This window comes from Mangifera indica, chromosome 8 (assembly GCF_011075055.1).
Source record: "Mangifera indica cultivar Alphonso chromosome 8, CATAS_Mindica_2.1, whole genome shotgun sequence".
NCBI classification, from domain to species: domain Eukaryota; kingdom Viridiplantae; phylum Streptophyta; class Magnoliopsida; order Sapindales; family Anacardiaceae; genus Mangifera; species Mangifera indica.
In genome coordinates, this window is record NC_058144.1 from 3446262 (window position 1) to 3463643 (window position 17382).

Below are 17382 nucleotides of genomic sequence, written 5' to 3' on the forward strand. Positions count from 1 at the left end.
TGTGGATCTTATGGATTCTCTGGTCTGGTAGGTGATGATGAACATATGAAAGAAGATAAGTATATGCGTTTATGATCCACCACGAATATTCTACTCTCTGTATAAAGTTTAAGAAAGCTTGAGGATGGGATGAAAATTATATATTTTCAGGGCATTTAAGCTGGTTATATACAGATCCTGTGAGTCTTCTTGGATTGGATTTGACTCAAAAAAGAATTAAATCACTTTAATTACAAAAAAGAATCACTGCTGCTGCTGCTCACGAAATCTTTGAACTTTAAAACAGGAAACAACTGGAGATGAATAGAAATTCCTACTTACTGGTCCCATTATGGGAACTTAAAAAAAGAGAAAGGGGAAAAGGAGAAATCAAGCGCACCAAACTGGCTTTCTGTTGAAAGTGGGAGCCCGAGTAATATCCTCGAATTGAAGGGAAAAAGACATCTACGTGCAAAGATCGATGATGTTTTAACCAAAGAAAGAGATATATTGCTTTTGCAAAAAGATGGCTTTAAGCATTCCCCAAGGAAGATGGCAACATAATAATTGACAACAATTGCCCAGACTGATCATTTATGCATCTGAGTCTGTAAACAATTATATTTTGGTCTACCTAATTATATAGCCCCCATACTTCTTCCCTCAGACATGTCTTTTATGAATATTCTTGCACACTTGGTAAGAGAGAAAGTTGATCAATTAACAAATATAGCATTGCTTTACACATAAGAGTGATGAAAAGTGAGATTTTTTCAGACCTACAACTGCAACAAACAACCAAAACCTTAAAGCATACTAACATTCAATACAAGGATATCCTTCACCGCTTTGATTAATTAACAAAGCTAAATAAAAACAAACCAAATTAAAAACAAAATCCTCCAAATCCCACAACAACCCTTTTTCCCTCTCCATCTCAATACATTTATGCTACTTACTGAGTAATATATATGTATACCGCTCAACATTTAGTCACATAATAGAGCATCCAACAGCATAATCGTCGTCGTCGTTGTCGTTATGGATTGGATCGGAAGGTGGAAATGGCATGTATCTTGGTGGTTGAGAGTATGAATAAGCATGCAAAGCAGGGGCATAATATGATGTATTAGCAGTAGGATATGCTGTATTGTAACTTACTACTCCATACATTGGAGTTGGAAGAGGATAATACATAGGCGGTGGATAGGGATATTCTTGGTGATTTGGAGGACGCACTTGCGGGGATCCCAGATTCATCTTGGACATAGATGGAATCGGCTCGGGAGTAGCCATTGGAGAACCGGTTGACTCTGGGCCAGCAGCTGCAGTTCCTTCGCTAACATTTTCACCCCCGCCATTACCCGTTTGTCCTTTCTTCTTTTTCTTCTTCTTCTTCTTGCCACCAGCACTATCACCGCCGCCGCCACCAGTTTCCTCCTCGCTTTCACCACCTTTTATGTCAACACTTTCCTGTGGCTTGTTACTGGAAATGGCGTTTTGGGCCTTTTCAGATACATCCTGTTTATCATCCCCTCCAACTTCCTGACCCTCTTTGGCGTCCTTTGTTTTGTCATTTTTCTTGGGTTTCTCCTTTTTTTTCTCCTTCGTTTCAGGCATTTGTGGCCAGAGCTCGGCGTGCTTTCCTGATTTATACAGCTTCTTAATAAGAGTCTCTGCTTCAACGTTGCCAGTCACTATAACCTTATGCTGCTGTGAATCTACAACGGCGGTGTAGACACCTGAAAGATGAGAAATTAATTTATACAGTGAACTCATGCATGAATAAAAAACAGAGAAGAAGAAATATATAGTACCATCAATGCCTTTAAGAACTTTCTTGACTTTCTTCTTGCAGCCCTCGCAGTGGATTGAAACTTTCAAGACCCATGTCTGTAAAACACAGCAGAAATTTGAGTTAAAAAGTGTTTTATAGAAGTGAATATTATCAAGAAGAATCAACCCACCTGGTATTTCAGGGGCTGTGGAGTATCTTCAGCTGGTTTTGTAGCCATGTCGGAAAGAGAGCTTAATGGCTTGAAACAGGAGGAAGGGAATGGAAACTGTGAGTTTGTGAGCATTAAGTTTAAGTCTTAAAAAAAACTGAGCATAAGTTTGGTGCGTATGCCACGTCATCTTGATACTTACAGATTGTACCCAAGTTAAAATTAAAGCATGAAATATTATTGAGTGCAATTGAATTTAAAGTCTGTTCCAGGATAAATTAAAATGTACAAATCATTTCCATACATGTCTTTTAGGTAGGGCTTCAGACTATTTTCCTGCTGGAAGCCATACATTGGAGCATTTTATAGTAATTTTGTTTACATTCCCAAATGGTATTTACATTAGTGAAACCCAGATTCTAATAGTTGAATTTTTGTATGAGAAATTTTGAATCCTTTCTTGTATGTTTAAAATTTATCTTTTTTATCATTTAAACTATTATTTAGACTTATCTAAGGTGAATAACGATCCACTTAGGTGAAAAAACTAAGAAATTACATAACATTTTTAACATAAATGTTGCCAGCCTCCGCCAACGTTATTGTTTCAGGTGCCCTAAAAGAGTAAACCTTCGCATTGATGGCCTTCTCCTATTGTCAACAATTACAGACAACTGGGCAGGGAATCCAAGTGTTTGTCAAAATTCAATCAGTCTAAAGGGCCAAGCCAATCTCGTTAGTCTTCTAAAGGGAATCCGAACTCTTAACTTAGCAGATAATGATTATATATAACAAAAAATTGTACCATAATCTGAATTTAATAACCAAGGCAAAGGCTTTCTCACACGATCTCATCCCCTGTTATTAATCGTCTTTGTGGTCATTTTAATAAATCTTCTAACATTCCAATTCATTTGTGCAATTATTGTTGCATGGAAACTTAACCCAGCATTATCTGAACTGAATATTATTTATTTATTGCTGCATAGTTATGTATGGTACTGGTATTTCAATTATTCTGGAGGGAACTTGAGTAGTATTTGACTGCTTCTGGCTGCCTGAATAATGAATATTGGCTCTCTGGCTTCACCAGACATTTTCAATGTTGGCTCTCTTATCTATATCCCGGACTCTCCAGAGACAGGAATTTATGCTGTTACTTTTGTGTCGAGGCTTGATTTATGTCTACCACTTACCTGTTTCAGTTTTCAGGATAGCATTTGGCCTTCTGAGTTAATGGCTAATGACTCTCTACATCTACCCAAAATAAATTTTCTTTCAGCAGAAACACATAATCAAATGGCTCTAGTAATAATAAGCACGCCCGTTCGTTCAATAAAATATTGTAGGCACCAAATGCTGGCCAACTCCGGGCTGATGCAGGACAAACAGTTATTTCAATGAAGGAACTGGTAAATAGTAGTCATCTGGTAATGGTTTCCAGTGTTAAAACAACCTCCATAAGGCAAAGCAGAATGACGATCAACATTATTATCAAGCCTTATCACTAACCAAACCATTCTAATTTATCTGTAACTTTGTATAAATTAATGGCTTTTGCAAGTAAATTGAGAAGTGACAACACTTGCCACTACCTTTATTTTATTTGTATATTATTAAAAATATATCAAACTGTCAACCAAATGGTAAAAGGAAATTAATGGAGTCCCATTCTCATCCCACAATATGTGATGACTTTGAAATTGCTTGGGTCACTTTCAACTGGAACAATAATCTGGAAATTAATACAGTGGGATTTTTTTTTCTTTTGACATTAAGAAAAAATCTAACTGGGATTCGACCAATCGAAGCAGCTGCTGCTTAGTCCAGCTGTAAATTTCCAGAAATATGAAAAAGGCTAGTTGTTGGTACACTGTTAAATGTACCAACATTTCCCATTAATTAATGGAATATAAAAGGCCAAATGACTAGCTTTTGGGCTGTTTGGTTTATAATAATATTTTAATAATTTATTTTTTATTATTTATATTAATTTATTTGTTATAAAAATTTATTTTAAATAATAATACGAATAAATAATATAAAAAATAAATTTTATTTTAGATTTTAAAATATTATCAAAATAATTTTAATTTTATTATAATTTGATCCTTATTTATTTTTTAAGAGTAAAATACTATTACTTTTAATAAATATAATAAATAATATAAAATATATTTTAAAATAATTATATAAAAGACATTTAAATAAAATTATATTTTTATTAAACATAATATCCATTTATACTTAATAATTTTTTAAATAATCTTTTAATTTGGTAATAAAACCTTATTCAAACCAAATACCATAATAGGATATAAAAAGCCAAATAACAAAATTTTCAATTTTAATAATAAAATATTACTCAATCTAAATACCCAATGGAATGTAAAGGCCAAATGACGATTGCTCACCCAAGGATTGATAAATCAATGGATTGAAGAACTTAAGATTCAATTCCCAGAGTTACTGATTGATAAACCTACTGGAATGGACCGCAAATTTTATGTTTTTTATACCAGAGCGATTCTTATTTGTGCGTCCCTTTCACACCTAATCAAGAGCTATTTTTTCGGCCTCATGGAAGCTACTTTTTCAAGCACAAATTGTTTTATATTAATGACAGTGTCTTGAGTCTTCTTAGCTTAAGATCATCATGTGGAGCTAAAAGTCTTTCTGCATATAAGAACACCTACAATAACAGAAGCAAGAGCTGAGAAAGTTCCCTGCCTCAAAAGCCAAAATTCAGTCCAAGTCAAGGGTCTTGTGACCTGAAATAAAACATTCCAAAACTGTTCATTCAAATCATCTAGTGATCCAGTATTATCAATCAAAATATCTGCCTTCCCTTTTTTATCTCCAATGGCATCTGGGCATTTTATCCTATTTCTGGCATCCTCCTCACTTGTTCTGCCTCTTCCCATAAGCCTTTGAAGTTGTATTTCAGGATCAACCCATACAACAATAATCGGCTTTGTCGGCTTATGTACTTTGGTTTCAAATAACAAAAGTACATCAAGATCGATAACCTCAAATCCCTTTATCCAGAGCTTCAGAATCTCAAAAAAGATACCAGAGGAGATATAAGGAGCCAATATCCTACAAAAAAGATGAAAATTGTATTTTAAAGCTGATGTAATTTTGGAATTTTGTAACAAATAATCGATGGAACTCCCTGAAAGTAACAACAACAGATAATTATATCATTCAAACATCTTCCAATGATAAACTATAATTCCTTTTTCTCACCAAGACAAGTCAAAATTAAAAGACCAGAAAATCAACTGTCTGATTACATGATCAGTAGGAAACATCAATTTTTGCTTAATATCGCCATTAAGTTCTCCGTAATTCCTCACATGTTTATGAATTTAATTAACTGAAGCAATCGTTATGAAACTGATCCTAAATTCCTAATAGAAATTTGACTATCTTAATATCATGAACTTGAAAATTCATTGCAGGAGAAAGGATCTCGGGACATAAACACTCAGGAGAAAATTGAAACCACTGGGAAGAAAAAGGAAGAAGGAAATGCATTGTTCAAGGCTGGAAAATATGAAAGAGCTTCCAAGAGATATGAAGGTTTGTTATTTTAAACATTTTTTCGGTTTCACACTTCATAAAGTATTGTGTAGCTTTTGTTTGATCATTGGGAGAGACATGATCTCTTGGCAGGCTGTCAAATTCATAGAGTATGACTCTTCTTTCATGATGAGGAAAAACAGAAGTCCAAGGTGCTGAAAATTACCTGCAACCTAAACGATGCTGCTTGCAAGCTCAAACTTAAAGAGTACAAGCACGCAGAAAGTTGTGTGCCAAGGTGTTAGAACTTGACGGAAAGAATGTTGAAGCTCTTTATAGACGGGCCAAAGCATATATTCAACTTGTTGATTTGGACTTGGCTCAAATGGATATTAAAGGCTCTTCAGATTGACCCTGACAATAGGTATGGTCGCATAACACATGCTGCCATTAACTGACATTATTATATATTGGTCTTTGTATCAGGGATGTCAAACTTGAGTACAAGTTATTGAAGGAGAAAGTGAGAGAGTGCAACAAGAAGGATGCACAATTTTATGGCAACATATATGCAAAGATGATCAAGTTAGATCAAACAAAATCAGTGAAAAATTTGATAAACGTCTGAGAGATTCAGTGTTCATACTGGGTTTGAATTGCCTTGATTTTCTGATTTTGAATGATTTGAAAATACAAGTGTTGCTGCGAAGCCAGAGTTATAAGAGTAGAACAAACTTGACAGCAATGAAATCCGCATATAATTACAACAAAAAAAATTAATCCTTTAGAAAAAAAAATAGTTATAATACAAAAAGCTAAGATCATTGTCATGTTACCATGTCTGCAGATGACATCAATTCAAAAACAATGAGCAGCCACTAAAAAATTTGTTTTGCCCATAAAATCCAAATAAAAGAGTAGTAGCTATCTGTACCGGTTAAGAAGTTGGCGTTTGTCAGGATCAGAGAATACAATTTGGCCGAGTTTTGGCCTATCCACTTTCCATTGGCTAATTAAATCTCCTCTCCAAAACTTGCAACGACCTTTCTCCAATCGCCGGTGCCTTTCTTTAATACATCCTGCAAGTAAATCAAGTTCATTCAATCTTAAACAAATTTCCCAATTTTTCTTTGTAAATTTTGTATTAGCTTTTTGTAATTGAAATTACAGTATTTCCACAATGTAAAAATCGAGAATCTAAATCTGCAATGTAAATTCTTAGAATCCTGAGCAAAATAATTAAACATACCAAATTAGGGCATAGGCTGTGATCTGAGTATGGAGACTAAGAGTTGATGAAAAGGAAGAGAAATTACACGAGCAACGAGGTCGGTGTCAACAATGGGTATATCATTAGCCTTGAAGAGGTTGGAGACCGTACTCTTCCCTGATGCAATTCCTCCTGTCAGCCCCACTATTCTCATTTTCCCCTCCTCCAGTCGCTTCTGCCCTTCATAGTAACCTTCAAGCCTTTTATGGTCTACAGTTCAGCCCCTTTTGACGTGTACATTTCTGAATCAAGTCTGGTCCCAAATTAGCGCAGCTGGTGTAGTGGTATCATAGTACCCTCCCACGGTACTGACCCGGGTTCGATTCCCCGGATGCGCAATTTTTTTGGCGAATTTTCGTTTTCACCTTTTTAATTTTTATTATTTTTTCTGCGGTTGTGATTCAAACAACTTCTTCACACTTTGAGCAGATATCTGGACAGATTAAAATACTGAAATTTTGAGGATCTGTAATCTACCCATGGTGGTGATACCACAGGTTAACAGCATAACCAACAGGCTTATCTATTTCTTAACCAATTGCACTTCCTCTAATCATATTAAACAAATTCAAGCTCAACTAATCCTCCAAAACTTTCACTGTAACACAACAATTGCCTCCTACTTTATAACTGCTTGCCAATCTCTGAACCTCTTAAACACAGCCCACCACCTCTTCCTGCAACTGCATAAACCCCATGTTTTCATTTGCAACTCCCTCATTAGGGCCTTTTCTCATTCCCAAATCCCCTGCATGCCTTATTCTATATACGCCCACATGTTCAAAAACTCTATTTTGCCTAATAACTACACCTTTCCTTTTGTGCTCAAGTCCTTGTCTGACTTTAAAGAGTTAAAAAAAGGGAAGATCATGCATGCGCACGTTGTAGAATTGGGTCATGTTAATGATATTTATGTCCAAAATTCGTTATTGAATGTCTACGCTTCGTGTGATGATATGGAACTGTGCCGGAAATTGTTTGAAGAAATGACTCAAAGAGATGTTGTGTCGTGGACATTGTTGATTATGGGTTATAGAAGTATTAAAAAGTATGATGATGCATTGAGTGCTTTTGAGCAAATGCAATACGCAGGTGTGGAGCCAAATCATGTTACGATGGTGAATGCCTTGGCTGCGTGTGCGAGTTTCAGTGCCTTTGAAATGGGTATTTGGATACATGATTTTATAAAGAGGAAACAGTGGGAATTGGATGTAATTTTGGGGACTGCGCTGGTTGATATGTATGGAAGATGTGGGAGGATTGAGGAAGGATTAAAAGTTTTCAAAAGCATGAAAGAGAAGAATGAATTTACGTGGAATGCAGTTATTAAGGGGCTAGCTCTTGTTAAGAGCGGAGAGGAGGCAGTTTGGTGGTTTAATCGAATGCAGCAAGAAGGGTATAAGGCTGATGAAGTGACCTTGGTTAGCGTACTTTGTGCTTGTAGCCACTCAGGCTTGGTTGTTATTGGCCGAGAGATTTTTAGTTCTTTGATTGTTGGGAAGTACGGATTTCCACCAGGTGTAAAACATTATGCGAGCATGATTGACCTATTTGCACGAGCCGGTTTTCTTCAAGATGCTTTCAAGTTGATAGCAGAAATGCCTTTTGAGCCTACTAAGTCTATGTGGGGATCATTGCTTGCTGGATGCAGAGATCAGGGAAGTTTGGAATTGAGTGAGTTTGTCACTAAGAAGCTTTTGGAATTGGAGCCGGATAATAGTGCTTATTATGTTGTGTTATCTAATTCGTATGCCCAGATGGGAAGATGGAGTGATGCTGAAAAGGTCTGGGAGTTGATGAAAGACATGGGACTGAAGAAGGAGCTAGGCTTTAGTTCTCTAGAGACTGGACCCTTGAACTTGTTAATGAACTTTCAGGACAAAAAGTCTCATTTCAGTTCCATTCAGAGAGAAAGTAGTAAGTTTTCTTTCAATGGAGGAGTTTGTGTTGATGTAACTGGCTAATTAAGGGTAATCAGGAAACCTACAGTTACTACAGAAGCAGTTATATCCTGTTTCTGCTTTCTCAGCATCCAGCTGATCAATCTTGCTCTTTGATACTGCCTATAGGAAGCATTGGAACATGCCCATTTGTCTTTTGAAGCTGAAGAAGCCTATTTCAACCTTTGATAGATTATCGGCATTCTGATCTATCACTGGGCAAAGGTACTCCTCATTTATAGATAATGATTTAAATCTTCCTATACGGGTAACTTATTATGCATTTTGACTGGAAACTATTCACATTCTCTCCTGTAAACAAGTGCACAATATTTAATTGTTAGATAATCTGAATTTCACGGTGTGAAACTGAAACTAAATAATAATTTTTCTCAAAGTTTTATTAAATATATTTACTTCCTTTGTATTATATTACTTTTTTGTGTTAATAATTATAAAACTAAAGCAAAACAAAAAAAATGATAATATTTACAATTAGCCAAACTAACTAGATACAATCCAATCTTGGGTGCGGTTTGATCGGAACCCCATCTAGGATAATCTATAATTCCATTTGAATCACATAATTTAAAATTATATTCAAGTTTGATTTGATTCATGTTAGAAGTTCTTCCCCTATTTATCATCCCCTAATACGTTGATTTGATTGCCGCAAGTGGACCGATAAGAACTTCTAAGTAGTCATGAAATGGGTGAAGAGATAAACAAGTAGTCAAGAACAAAGCAATGCAAAATTTCTTGTTTATTCCATTACATTAATGTAAATAACAACAAATAAACCACCACAGATTGTTAAAAATTGTTGAAACAGATTAGAACTGAAGGCGAACGGCCTACAAATTTCAATTTTCACCAAGCTTCATACCCTCAGCGACTTTCTTGAAAGCAGGTCTGGAAGAAATATCCTCCCACCAGGCCTTCACATGGGGACGATCATTTATGAGTGAAGCATGAGGAGTCTTCATGAAATAATACGTGTAAGTAAGATGGTGCAAATCAGCCAAGCTATAGAAATCTCCCGCAAGATACTTGCTGCTACTGAGCTTACTCTCATACACGTCAAGCACTTGCCCTAGCTTCGCTAAATTTGCATCAATGATGGCTTGATCAGGTGAATTGCCTTGCATCGGTGCCACAAAGAACTGATACACAATTGCAGAGATTGGTGGGTGGTATTGCTGAGATTCAACTTCCAGCCATACTTTTGCCAATGCAGCTTCTTTCAGGTCTTTGTGCCTCAAAAGATCAGTGCCCGTTTCTTTGAATTTTTCAGCAACGTATGATGTGATTGCTCTTGACTCTAGCATAACAATTAAGTTTATAAGGGTACACATGAATGAGTTACATTAGAGAAGGAAGAAATTAAAGCTTACCAAATAAAGTAAGATCATTGTCTTCTAGAGCTGGAATCTGACCAAAGGGCTGCCGTTACAAGAAAAGAATTCTAATTAGAAATAGAGTTTAACACCGGAAGGAAACCATGATTGATTATATGGGAGAAGTTAAATACATTCTTGGCAAGAAAAGAAGGTTGCTTGTGTTCAGCTGTCATAAGATTAACAGGGACAAGCTCGAAATCCACTGATTTTTCATGTAGACAAGTCATCACACGAGCGGTACAGGAAGACATGGGGGCTCCATATAGTTTGAGCTCCATTATGTATTTGTATGTCCGCTATAGCTAGAGAGGGACAATTTACAGAAGAGAGGAAAATCTCTACATCGTTATATATAGTTTTCACATTCTGAAATGGGTGTGCTTAATATTTCAATATCTGTAATGTTTATATTTCTATATTTAGTTAATTAATGACAGTAAATCTTACAGGCTAGGAGGCATATGAATTATGAGAGAATAATCTTCTGAAAAAAAAGAAATTTTATAATCTTACTAACTGTGAAAACATAGTGACAGATTAGAGATTCATTGGGCAGTAACTAGAATTCAGATATGATCAGTCAAAGCACAATTTCCGGTGCAACAACATAAAATCGCTGGGCTTCATCTGGAGATTTGATCTTAATTAATCTCGGGAAATCATAGATCTTCCTATAAAATAGAGAGGAAATTCTACAGGAGTAGTAGCTAATACAAGTTTTACTTGATACATAACTGTAAACAGTTATAAAATGAAGTAGCAGATGGCTAGTTTTCTACTCCAAAATATTATGAAAGTTTGAAATGGTAAACCCTTTTACCGCAGTGAATTGATTGTTTGATGCTCTCAAGTCCCAACCGTACGAGGTTGTAAAACTAATATATTATATGAGTTTTAAGATCTTACTCTCCCATATGCTGCATTGAATGAGTTAATTGAAAAGATTAATAGATGCTTTTGTGCCTTGTGTTGTATTGAGGGAGTCTGAGAGAGGAGCTTCTCATTCCTGAAATTCAATCTTTTGTTCATTAATCCCAGAGTCACAGTTTAAAATTGGTGAGCCAAGCCAAAGAGTTGATGAATTTCAACCAGTGTCAAAATGTTTAAAAACTACAACGACAAAGCATTCTGACAATACATCAGGGTATCCTAGGACTTTTTCCGCAGCTGCAAGCAATTTGGATCGCGATGTTATTAGGATCAGAACCTCCCATAAGTTGAGGTCAATCTTCTTCCGTCCAACTTTCTGGACTTCTAAAGCCAAATGACACATTATCATATAATACCAAAATATATTTAGTTTTCTACTTCGCTGTAAATGGCAGCCTGGATAAGAAGTTTCTCAAGTTGTTTAGAATATCCAGAACTTGAGACTGTTTCCGAGTTCCACAATGTCAGCAGGCCCAATTCAGATAAACTAGTGAACTTTGGAAACAGAGTGCTATGGAAGTCATGATCAAAGATTTACCTGACGCCCATCTCGGGGACAGATACAAGCACAGTGAATTTTCACCGAAAATTTCATGAACAGTGTGTTTGTGACATGCTTAAGGTTTGTTCAGAGGAATTCTGAAACAATATTTACAACTCAGAAGTCAGAAACAACATAGGTTCAAAACCCTTTTACAATAATTTTTACCACATTCTTGTCCTAGGAATTACACTTATTTACAATGAAATGCCTTGATTACAATTTTTTTTTTCAATTAAAAAAAGTTAAGTGAGATGTGGATTTTACACATACACACACACACATATACTCATATTTACACCGTCAAACATAATAAGAGGTAATTCTACAATACCATACAGAATTGACACCGGTGATGATGGTTAACTCAGTCTTATCCTCCTTCATCCAGTGATCCGTAAGGTTCCAATATCTATACATGAAGGTATTGTAAAATTTCCCATTGAAGAGACAGCTCTAGATTACATGAATAGGAGAAAAAAGAGAACTTAAGGTGAAAAATATATATACTTTATATTGTCAAGATATCCAGATTTCAAATAGCCTTTCAGAACACTGCTTCTGGCTTTAGAAAGTTGTGATACTCAATTTGCGCCATTTCTCCACCATTAACCGGATTCATAATCACTCGAATATGAACAATTTAATTCCATAAACTCACTCTCTAATTGAGAAAAAAAAAAAAGCATAGAAATGTGTCAAGAGGAGATGATACAGGGTGTCAGAACCATGCCAGGAAAAAAATAGTAAAAGGCAAAGAACCTAAGAAGGATCTTCACAGATTCTGCTGCTAGGAGAAAATTTAAACGAAATGCAGTGTACACCTCTTAACAGGCCTTTACTTCCCCACTGGTTACTTTAGTGTGTCATACAAGTGACTTGTTAAGATTAAGACAAACCACATAAGACAAATCATTTTTACTAACATGAGATATGCTGGATTGCTCAAAATAAAATGCTGAATGAAATGAAAGACTAATTAGTTCATCAAGTCAAAATTTTGAATATAAAAAGATCAATCCGGACTTGGCATATTTTATCATCAGGTTAGACAAGTAATAATTAACTTCTACATCTTTCAACAGGACGACTCAATTAAATCAACATTAACTTGATGAAATAAATTCGTGATTTAAATTATATTAGCAAAGTGATCACCTACCTCTTTGTCCTCACGCCCACACGTTGAAACGCAATTATCTCGCAAATCAACATTTTAATCTTCCTCAGAATTGATAATTAAAGGAATCGACCTCTTTGTCTTTACTGCGAAAGTGTTTTGCCGCCACATTTTCTGATACCTGAACTTGAGAGAGCAATACTCTGTAAATGATCAATTTCTTTATATGTTAAAATGGTATCGTTTGACAAATTTGCCCGTTATTTCCGTCTAAATTCCTATTTTACCCTCACACGTTCACGTGCTTAAAATCAATATTTTATTTCCCACTAAAAAGTGGGTGGAACAGCTTACATACTACGCAACGTTGCATTATACTGTAGTACGCCATGTCACAATGGCTTTAGTACGTCAGATCAAAATTTGACAAATCTTCTACGGTGAGGATCAAATATTTAGAGATTACACTGTAGTCCCTGCTCTCTGCGATTCTTGTTTGGCAAGATTGCTCGCCCGCGCAAATTGAAACATATTTTTTTATCAAAATGGTATTAAATTCTTTATTATGTATATATAGCAGCACACAAGAAACAGAGGGAGAGAGAGGGAGAGGGTGAGACTCTGTGGGGGGGTTGCTGCAGTGATGAAGAGGAAAACCAAAACCCTAAAAACTAGGAGTAGCAATGAGAAGAGAGAGACGAACAAAATGAAAGGAACACTAGTGAGGCACTTGCAAGATCAGCTAGGGATTTCTTCTCTCCAGTACCAATCTTCCTCCTCTATCTCATCGTCCAATCCCTCCAATCGATTCCAAAACTTTCTAGAATCTGTGGACGAGAGCGACGCTATCAGCGTCGATTTCGATGATAAAGAAACCATTCTTACTCAAGATTTCTTCTGGTAAATCAGTTTTTCTTTTTTCCTTCAAGTTAAGAAAAGAAAAATTCAATAATTTACTAAAAAGAGATGATTAATTCAATATAATCCAAACTTTTTGTTGGTTGTGATTGAATTAGATGCAATTTGCAGCATCTGAAGTTATTCTTTGTATTTTATGGTTTTTCAGTACACCTGATTATATCACTCCTGACAATCAAAATATGTTGAACAGTTTCGATTGCAACAAGGTAAGTGGAAATTCTTAGCTGGCATGCACAAGTTGATTTATTGAGGTTAAAAATATTTTAAATTTTGTCTCATATTTTTGCAGGAAAATATTCCTTGCCCTAAATCACCTGAGAAGCTAAATACTACCAAAAGCAAGAGGTATCAACAGGGTAAGATTGAATATTTGACTAGATTCTTGGGTTTTTAACGTTTGCTTCTACTAGGTTTTGAGTTTAGTTAAATTATAATTTTGGACTTTGAAGTGTTACGACAATTAAATATAAATAAAACAGCTAAGAAAAGAATAGGAAGTCAGACAATTGATTTGCATAATGTGATGGGGACTTTCTATATATTAGGTTTGAAGCACTTATAATAGCAGTCGACTTTTGAACAGATTCAGCCAAATTCTTACCGGCAATAAATAGAATTGACCTAGCCTTAACAAATCATCATATCTGTCCTCTTACTGGATAAAGGACTGCTGATTCACACTATATGTGCTTGACGCCAAATGGTTGCACTTTATTGAATAAAATGAATTATGGAAACTAACGGTTGATCTGAATGCATAATTTTTTTGGAAATTGGTTACAGAACCAATATCTTGTATGTGAGGATGGGGAATAAACAAAATTGTTTCTATTTATGGTTATTTTTATATGTCTTTGTTGTGTGTTCCCTTACCTTAAGATATTTGTTGCCTTCATAATTTAAATAAATTCTGGCCATTCCATATTTCTATTTCTTCTATCACATAAAAATGCTTATCCAAATTTAGAACCTAATGACCATTTCTCAAGTTTAAAAAATTTTCAATGTTTCCTTTTGTTTGAACCCCTGTTTTCAACTATTCTATTCATTTCAGATGGCTTATTAGTTAACACCCTCAGTCCTTCATCCGGCTACCAAGATATAGCTGAACTCACAAAAAATGCTTTTGGAATAGATGAAATAAAGTTTGATAAAACAACAGTAATAGGAACACAGAAGACTCAGAATTATGTTTCACGATCAGCTGTTGCTTTACGCTGTCGGGTCATGCCCCCTCCTTGCATTAAGAACCCATACCAAAAGGATGCTTTGGAAATGGACATCGATCCTTTTGGAAACCAAAGAGCGAAATGTGCAGGTACAACTCTAGTTAGTTTTCAGATTAATTTTTCTACTGCTAAATGTTTCTGGATAGTTCTGTTTCATATTTTTTGCTTATCCCTCTGGGGGTGGATGGTGCTACCGAAAAATTCCCAGATTTCTCATTTTACAGTTGTAATTACATAATTCTTCAATTTTAGGTTTCTTCCCCACAATTATGGGAGGCGATGGCCTTTCACGTTATTACACAGATTTTCATGAGATTGAGGTATCAATCGGAAGTCCCAAATATTTGAGCTTTTGGTGCTTCTTGTATTTGGTTCAGTAATTTACCTTCCCTGTTCAGCAAATTGGTGCAGGACACTTTAGTCGTGTATTTAAAGTGTTGAAGAGAATTGATGGATGTTTCTATGCTGTAAAACTTAGCACGAGAAAGCTGCAACAAGACAGAGAGAGGTAAACTCATGCTTTTTGCTATTTCTATTATTCTTTGGGAACCCTACTTATGCAACAATGTTTGCAATTTAGGAGTAAAGCTTTGATGGAAGTTCAAGCTCTGGCTGCTTTAGGTTTGTGAGTTTTGTCTTTGGCCTTGTGCTTGCATTTGAAAATAGAGCCCATTTTCTCGAATGATTTTACATATTGCCTTTGCAGGGTCTCATGAAAACATTGTTGGGTACTATTCAGCTTGGTTTGAGAATGAGCAATTGTACATTCAGATGGAGCTATGTGATCACAGCTTGTCCACTGATAGAGCTTCACAGTTATTTACAGAGGGAGAAGTATTGAAAGCCTTGCATCAGGTTAACCATCTTTGTATCATTATTTTTGCAAACTTAACATTTGAGTCTTCATTTTACCTTAGCTAAAGATTGTTTTGTGTAACATAATCAGTAGCACAAATTTATTACTTTATTAACAGTGCAAAAGAATGTTTGTGAAAAATTGTAGTATAAAATTGAGATTTTGAAGGATCCAATTTAATGGATTAAGGTAAACAGTATATTATTTTAAATTTGATATAATCATCAATTTACTGATGTCTTGACTAAGTGAAATTAGTGTTCAAAATTAGTCAAAATAAAATTTAGGACTTCATGTTTAGGGATTTCTTGACTAGACAAAATTTTGTTTTCACTAATTTAATGTTACTAATGGCAAATTTATACAGATTGCCAAGGCATTGCAATTTATACATGAGAGAGGAATAGCTCACCTAGATGTAAAACCAGATAATATTTATGTTAAGAATGGTGTTTATAAGCTAGGTGATTTTGGATGTGCAACTCTTCTTGACAAAAGCCTGCCAATTGAAGAAGGTGATGCACGCTATATGCCACAGGAGATCCTGAATGATAATTATGATCATCTTGACAAGGTTGATATTTTCTCTTTGGGGGCTACTGTTTATGAACTAATCCGAGGGTCACCTTTGCAAGAAGCTGGACCACAGTTTTCTAATCTTAGGGATGGAAAGCTGCCTCTCCTTCCAGGCCATACCTTGCAATTTCAGAATTTACTCAAGGTTTTTATTATTACCTGTTCTTTTGCTTGTCAAACTCTTATGTTGTGTTTTGACTATATTTGGAAGTGGCTTTTCATGGGCAAATGTTGTTTTTCTCTCCCTCCCTCCTCTTTCTCTTCTCTCTCTCTTTCAGTCATTGAATGTGCATTCTCTTGCTCTATTGTTTTGAATCTTGCAAGTTGCAATGTGTTGACTCAAAGACCTATATTTTGATGAAAGTAAATATCATGAAAAATAAACTAAAATGTTGTATATTAGTAAGAATTACCCATTATATCTTTCTAAAGATAAAATTATTTCGAAGTGCTTTGGTTATAATCATTGTTCTTTTTATGTTCTCTCTTTTTTTTCTCATTTTTGTGTTTGGTGGTTTGAAATGAGAAATACCTTGTATGCATTGGCTATACATATGTGCCATGTAGCAGTAATATTTACCTGAGATTTGTTTCATCAAAAAGTAGGAAATACACTAGTATATTTTCAGCTTTCAAGGTGGAGAGTAGTGGACTCTTTACTTTGTTAGGTTGTGGTTCCACTTTCAGACAACATAAGATATTTTTGTTGTTAAAGTAACTTAGGTTTCAACTTCTTGTAATGATTAAAACATAAAAAAATTATTCAAGAACTGACAATAATAAGACTGACTCATTCTGATGATTTAATTCTTTTCAGGTTATGATGGAATCAAATCCTGTTCGACGCCCTTCTGCTAAAGAATTGGTGGAAAATCCAATTTTTGATAGAATTCGAAAAAGTTGAAAAACTTAAGCCCTTGGGTGGCTATGACAAGGATTGAAATGTTGTGTTGTTGTATATGGACTTGGTTCTGATTGTGATCAGTTGGCTCAGCCTGCAGGCCATGGAAAAGATTACGGTTGGTCTGATTTTTGATGATATTCATTCTCTAAATTATGCACCAAGTTTTCTCCAGGATGGTGCAAGTTTTGTACAGTTTGGAGTGAATATGCAATACTAAGAGTTCCTTTGAACTTTGCACTACACTG

The 17382-nt window shown here is 35.3% G+C and overlaps 4 protein-coding genes and 1 pseudogene across 7 annotated transcripts; 2 read left to right on the top strand and 3 right to left on the bottom strand.

The window, feature by feature from the left end:
• Positions 1-679: 679 nt before the first annotated feature.
• On the bottom strand, positions 680-2097 carry LOC123222821 (heavy metal-associated isoprenylated plant protein 36-like). The gene is made up of 3 exons (XM_044645794.1): positions 1947-2097; positions 1797-1872; positions 680-1721 (listed from the first exon to the last, which is right to left on the bottom strand). Exons 1-3 carry the CDS (start codon positions 2058-2060, stop codon positions 973-975), a joined length of 939 nt encoding a protein of 312 aa, XP_044501729.1. The 5' UTR covers positions 2061-2097; the 3' UTR covers positions 680-972.
• A 2249-nt stretch (positions 2098-4346) lies between these two features.
• On the bottom strand, positions 4347-6925 carry LOC123222766 (annotated as a pseudogene).
• Positions 6926-7108: 183 nt separating this feature from the next.
• On the top strand, positions 7109-9699 carry LOC123224368 (pentatricopeptide repeat-containing protein At2g02980, chloroplastic-like). 2 transcript variants are annotated; one of them, XR_006503951.1, is made up of 2 exons: positions 7109-8885; positions 9571-9699. XR_006503951.1 is itself a non-coding variant. In XM_044648006.1 (1 exon), exon 1 carries the CDS (start codon positions 7200-7202, stop codon positions 8682-8684), a length of 1485 nt encoding a protein of 494 aa, XP_044503941.1. In that variant the 5' UTR covers positions 7109-7199; the 3' UTR covers positions 8685-9068. The 2 variants fall into 2 exon arrangements, 1 of the variants encoding a protein (XP_044503941.1); XM_044648006.1 differs by lacking the exon at positions 9571-9699 and having other exon boundaries at positions 7109-9068.
• LOC123224370 (glutathione S-transferase F13-like) lies at positions 9403-12848 on the bottom strand. Of its 2 annotated transcripts, XM_044648010.1 has the most exons (4): positions 12694-12848; positions 10192-11629; positions 10055-10103; positions 9403-9981 (listed from the first exon to the last, which is right to left on the bottom strand). In XM_044648010.1, the coding sequence occupies exons 2-4, from the start codon at positions 10336-10338 to the stop codon at positions 9524-9526; spliced, it is 654 nt and encodes a 217-aa protein (XP_044503945.1). In that variant the 5' UTR covers positions 10339-11629; positions 12694-12848; the 3' UTR covers positions 9403-9523. The 2 variants fall into 2 exon arrangements, 1 of the variants encoding a protein (XP_044503945.1); XR_006503952.1 differs by lacking the exon at positions 10192-11629 and having other exon boundaries at positions 9894-9981.
• Positions 12849-13241: 393 nt separating this feature from the next.
• Positions 13242-17374, top strand: LOC123224369 (wee1-like protein kinase). Of its 2 annotated transcripts, none has more exons than XM_044648007.1 (10): positions 13242-13551; positions 13718-13778; positions 13862-13928; positions 14627-14890; positions 15054-15121; positions 15200-15309; positions 15382-15422; positions 15508-15656; positions 16025-16378; positions 17051-17374. In XM_044648007.1, the coding sequence occupies exons 1-10, from the start codon at positions 13295-13297 to the stop codon at positions 17135-17137; spliced, it is 1458 nt and encodes a 485-aa protein (XP_044503942.1). In that variant the 5' UTR covers positions 13242-13294; the 3' UTR covers positions 17138-17374. The 2 variants fall into 2 exon arrangements, with proteins under 2 accessions (XP_044503942.1, XP_044503943.1); XM_044648008.1 differs by having other exon boundaries at positions 14708-14890.
• Positions 17375-17382: the final 8 nt, after the last annotated feature.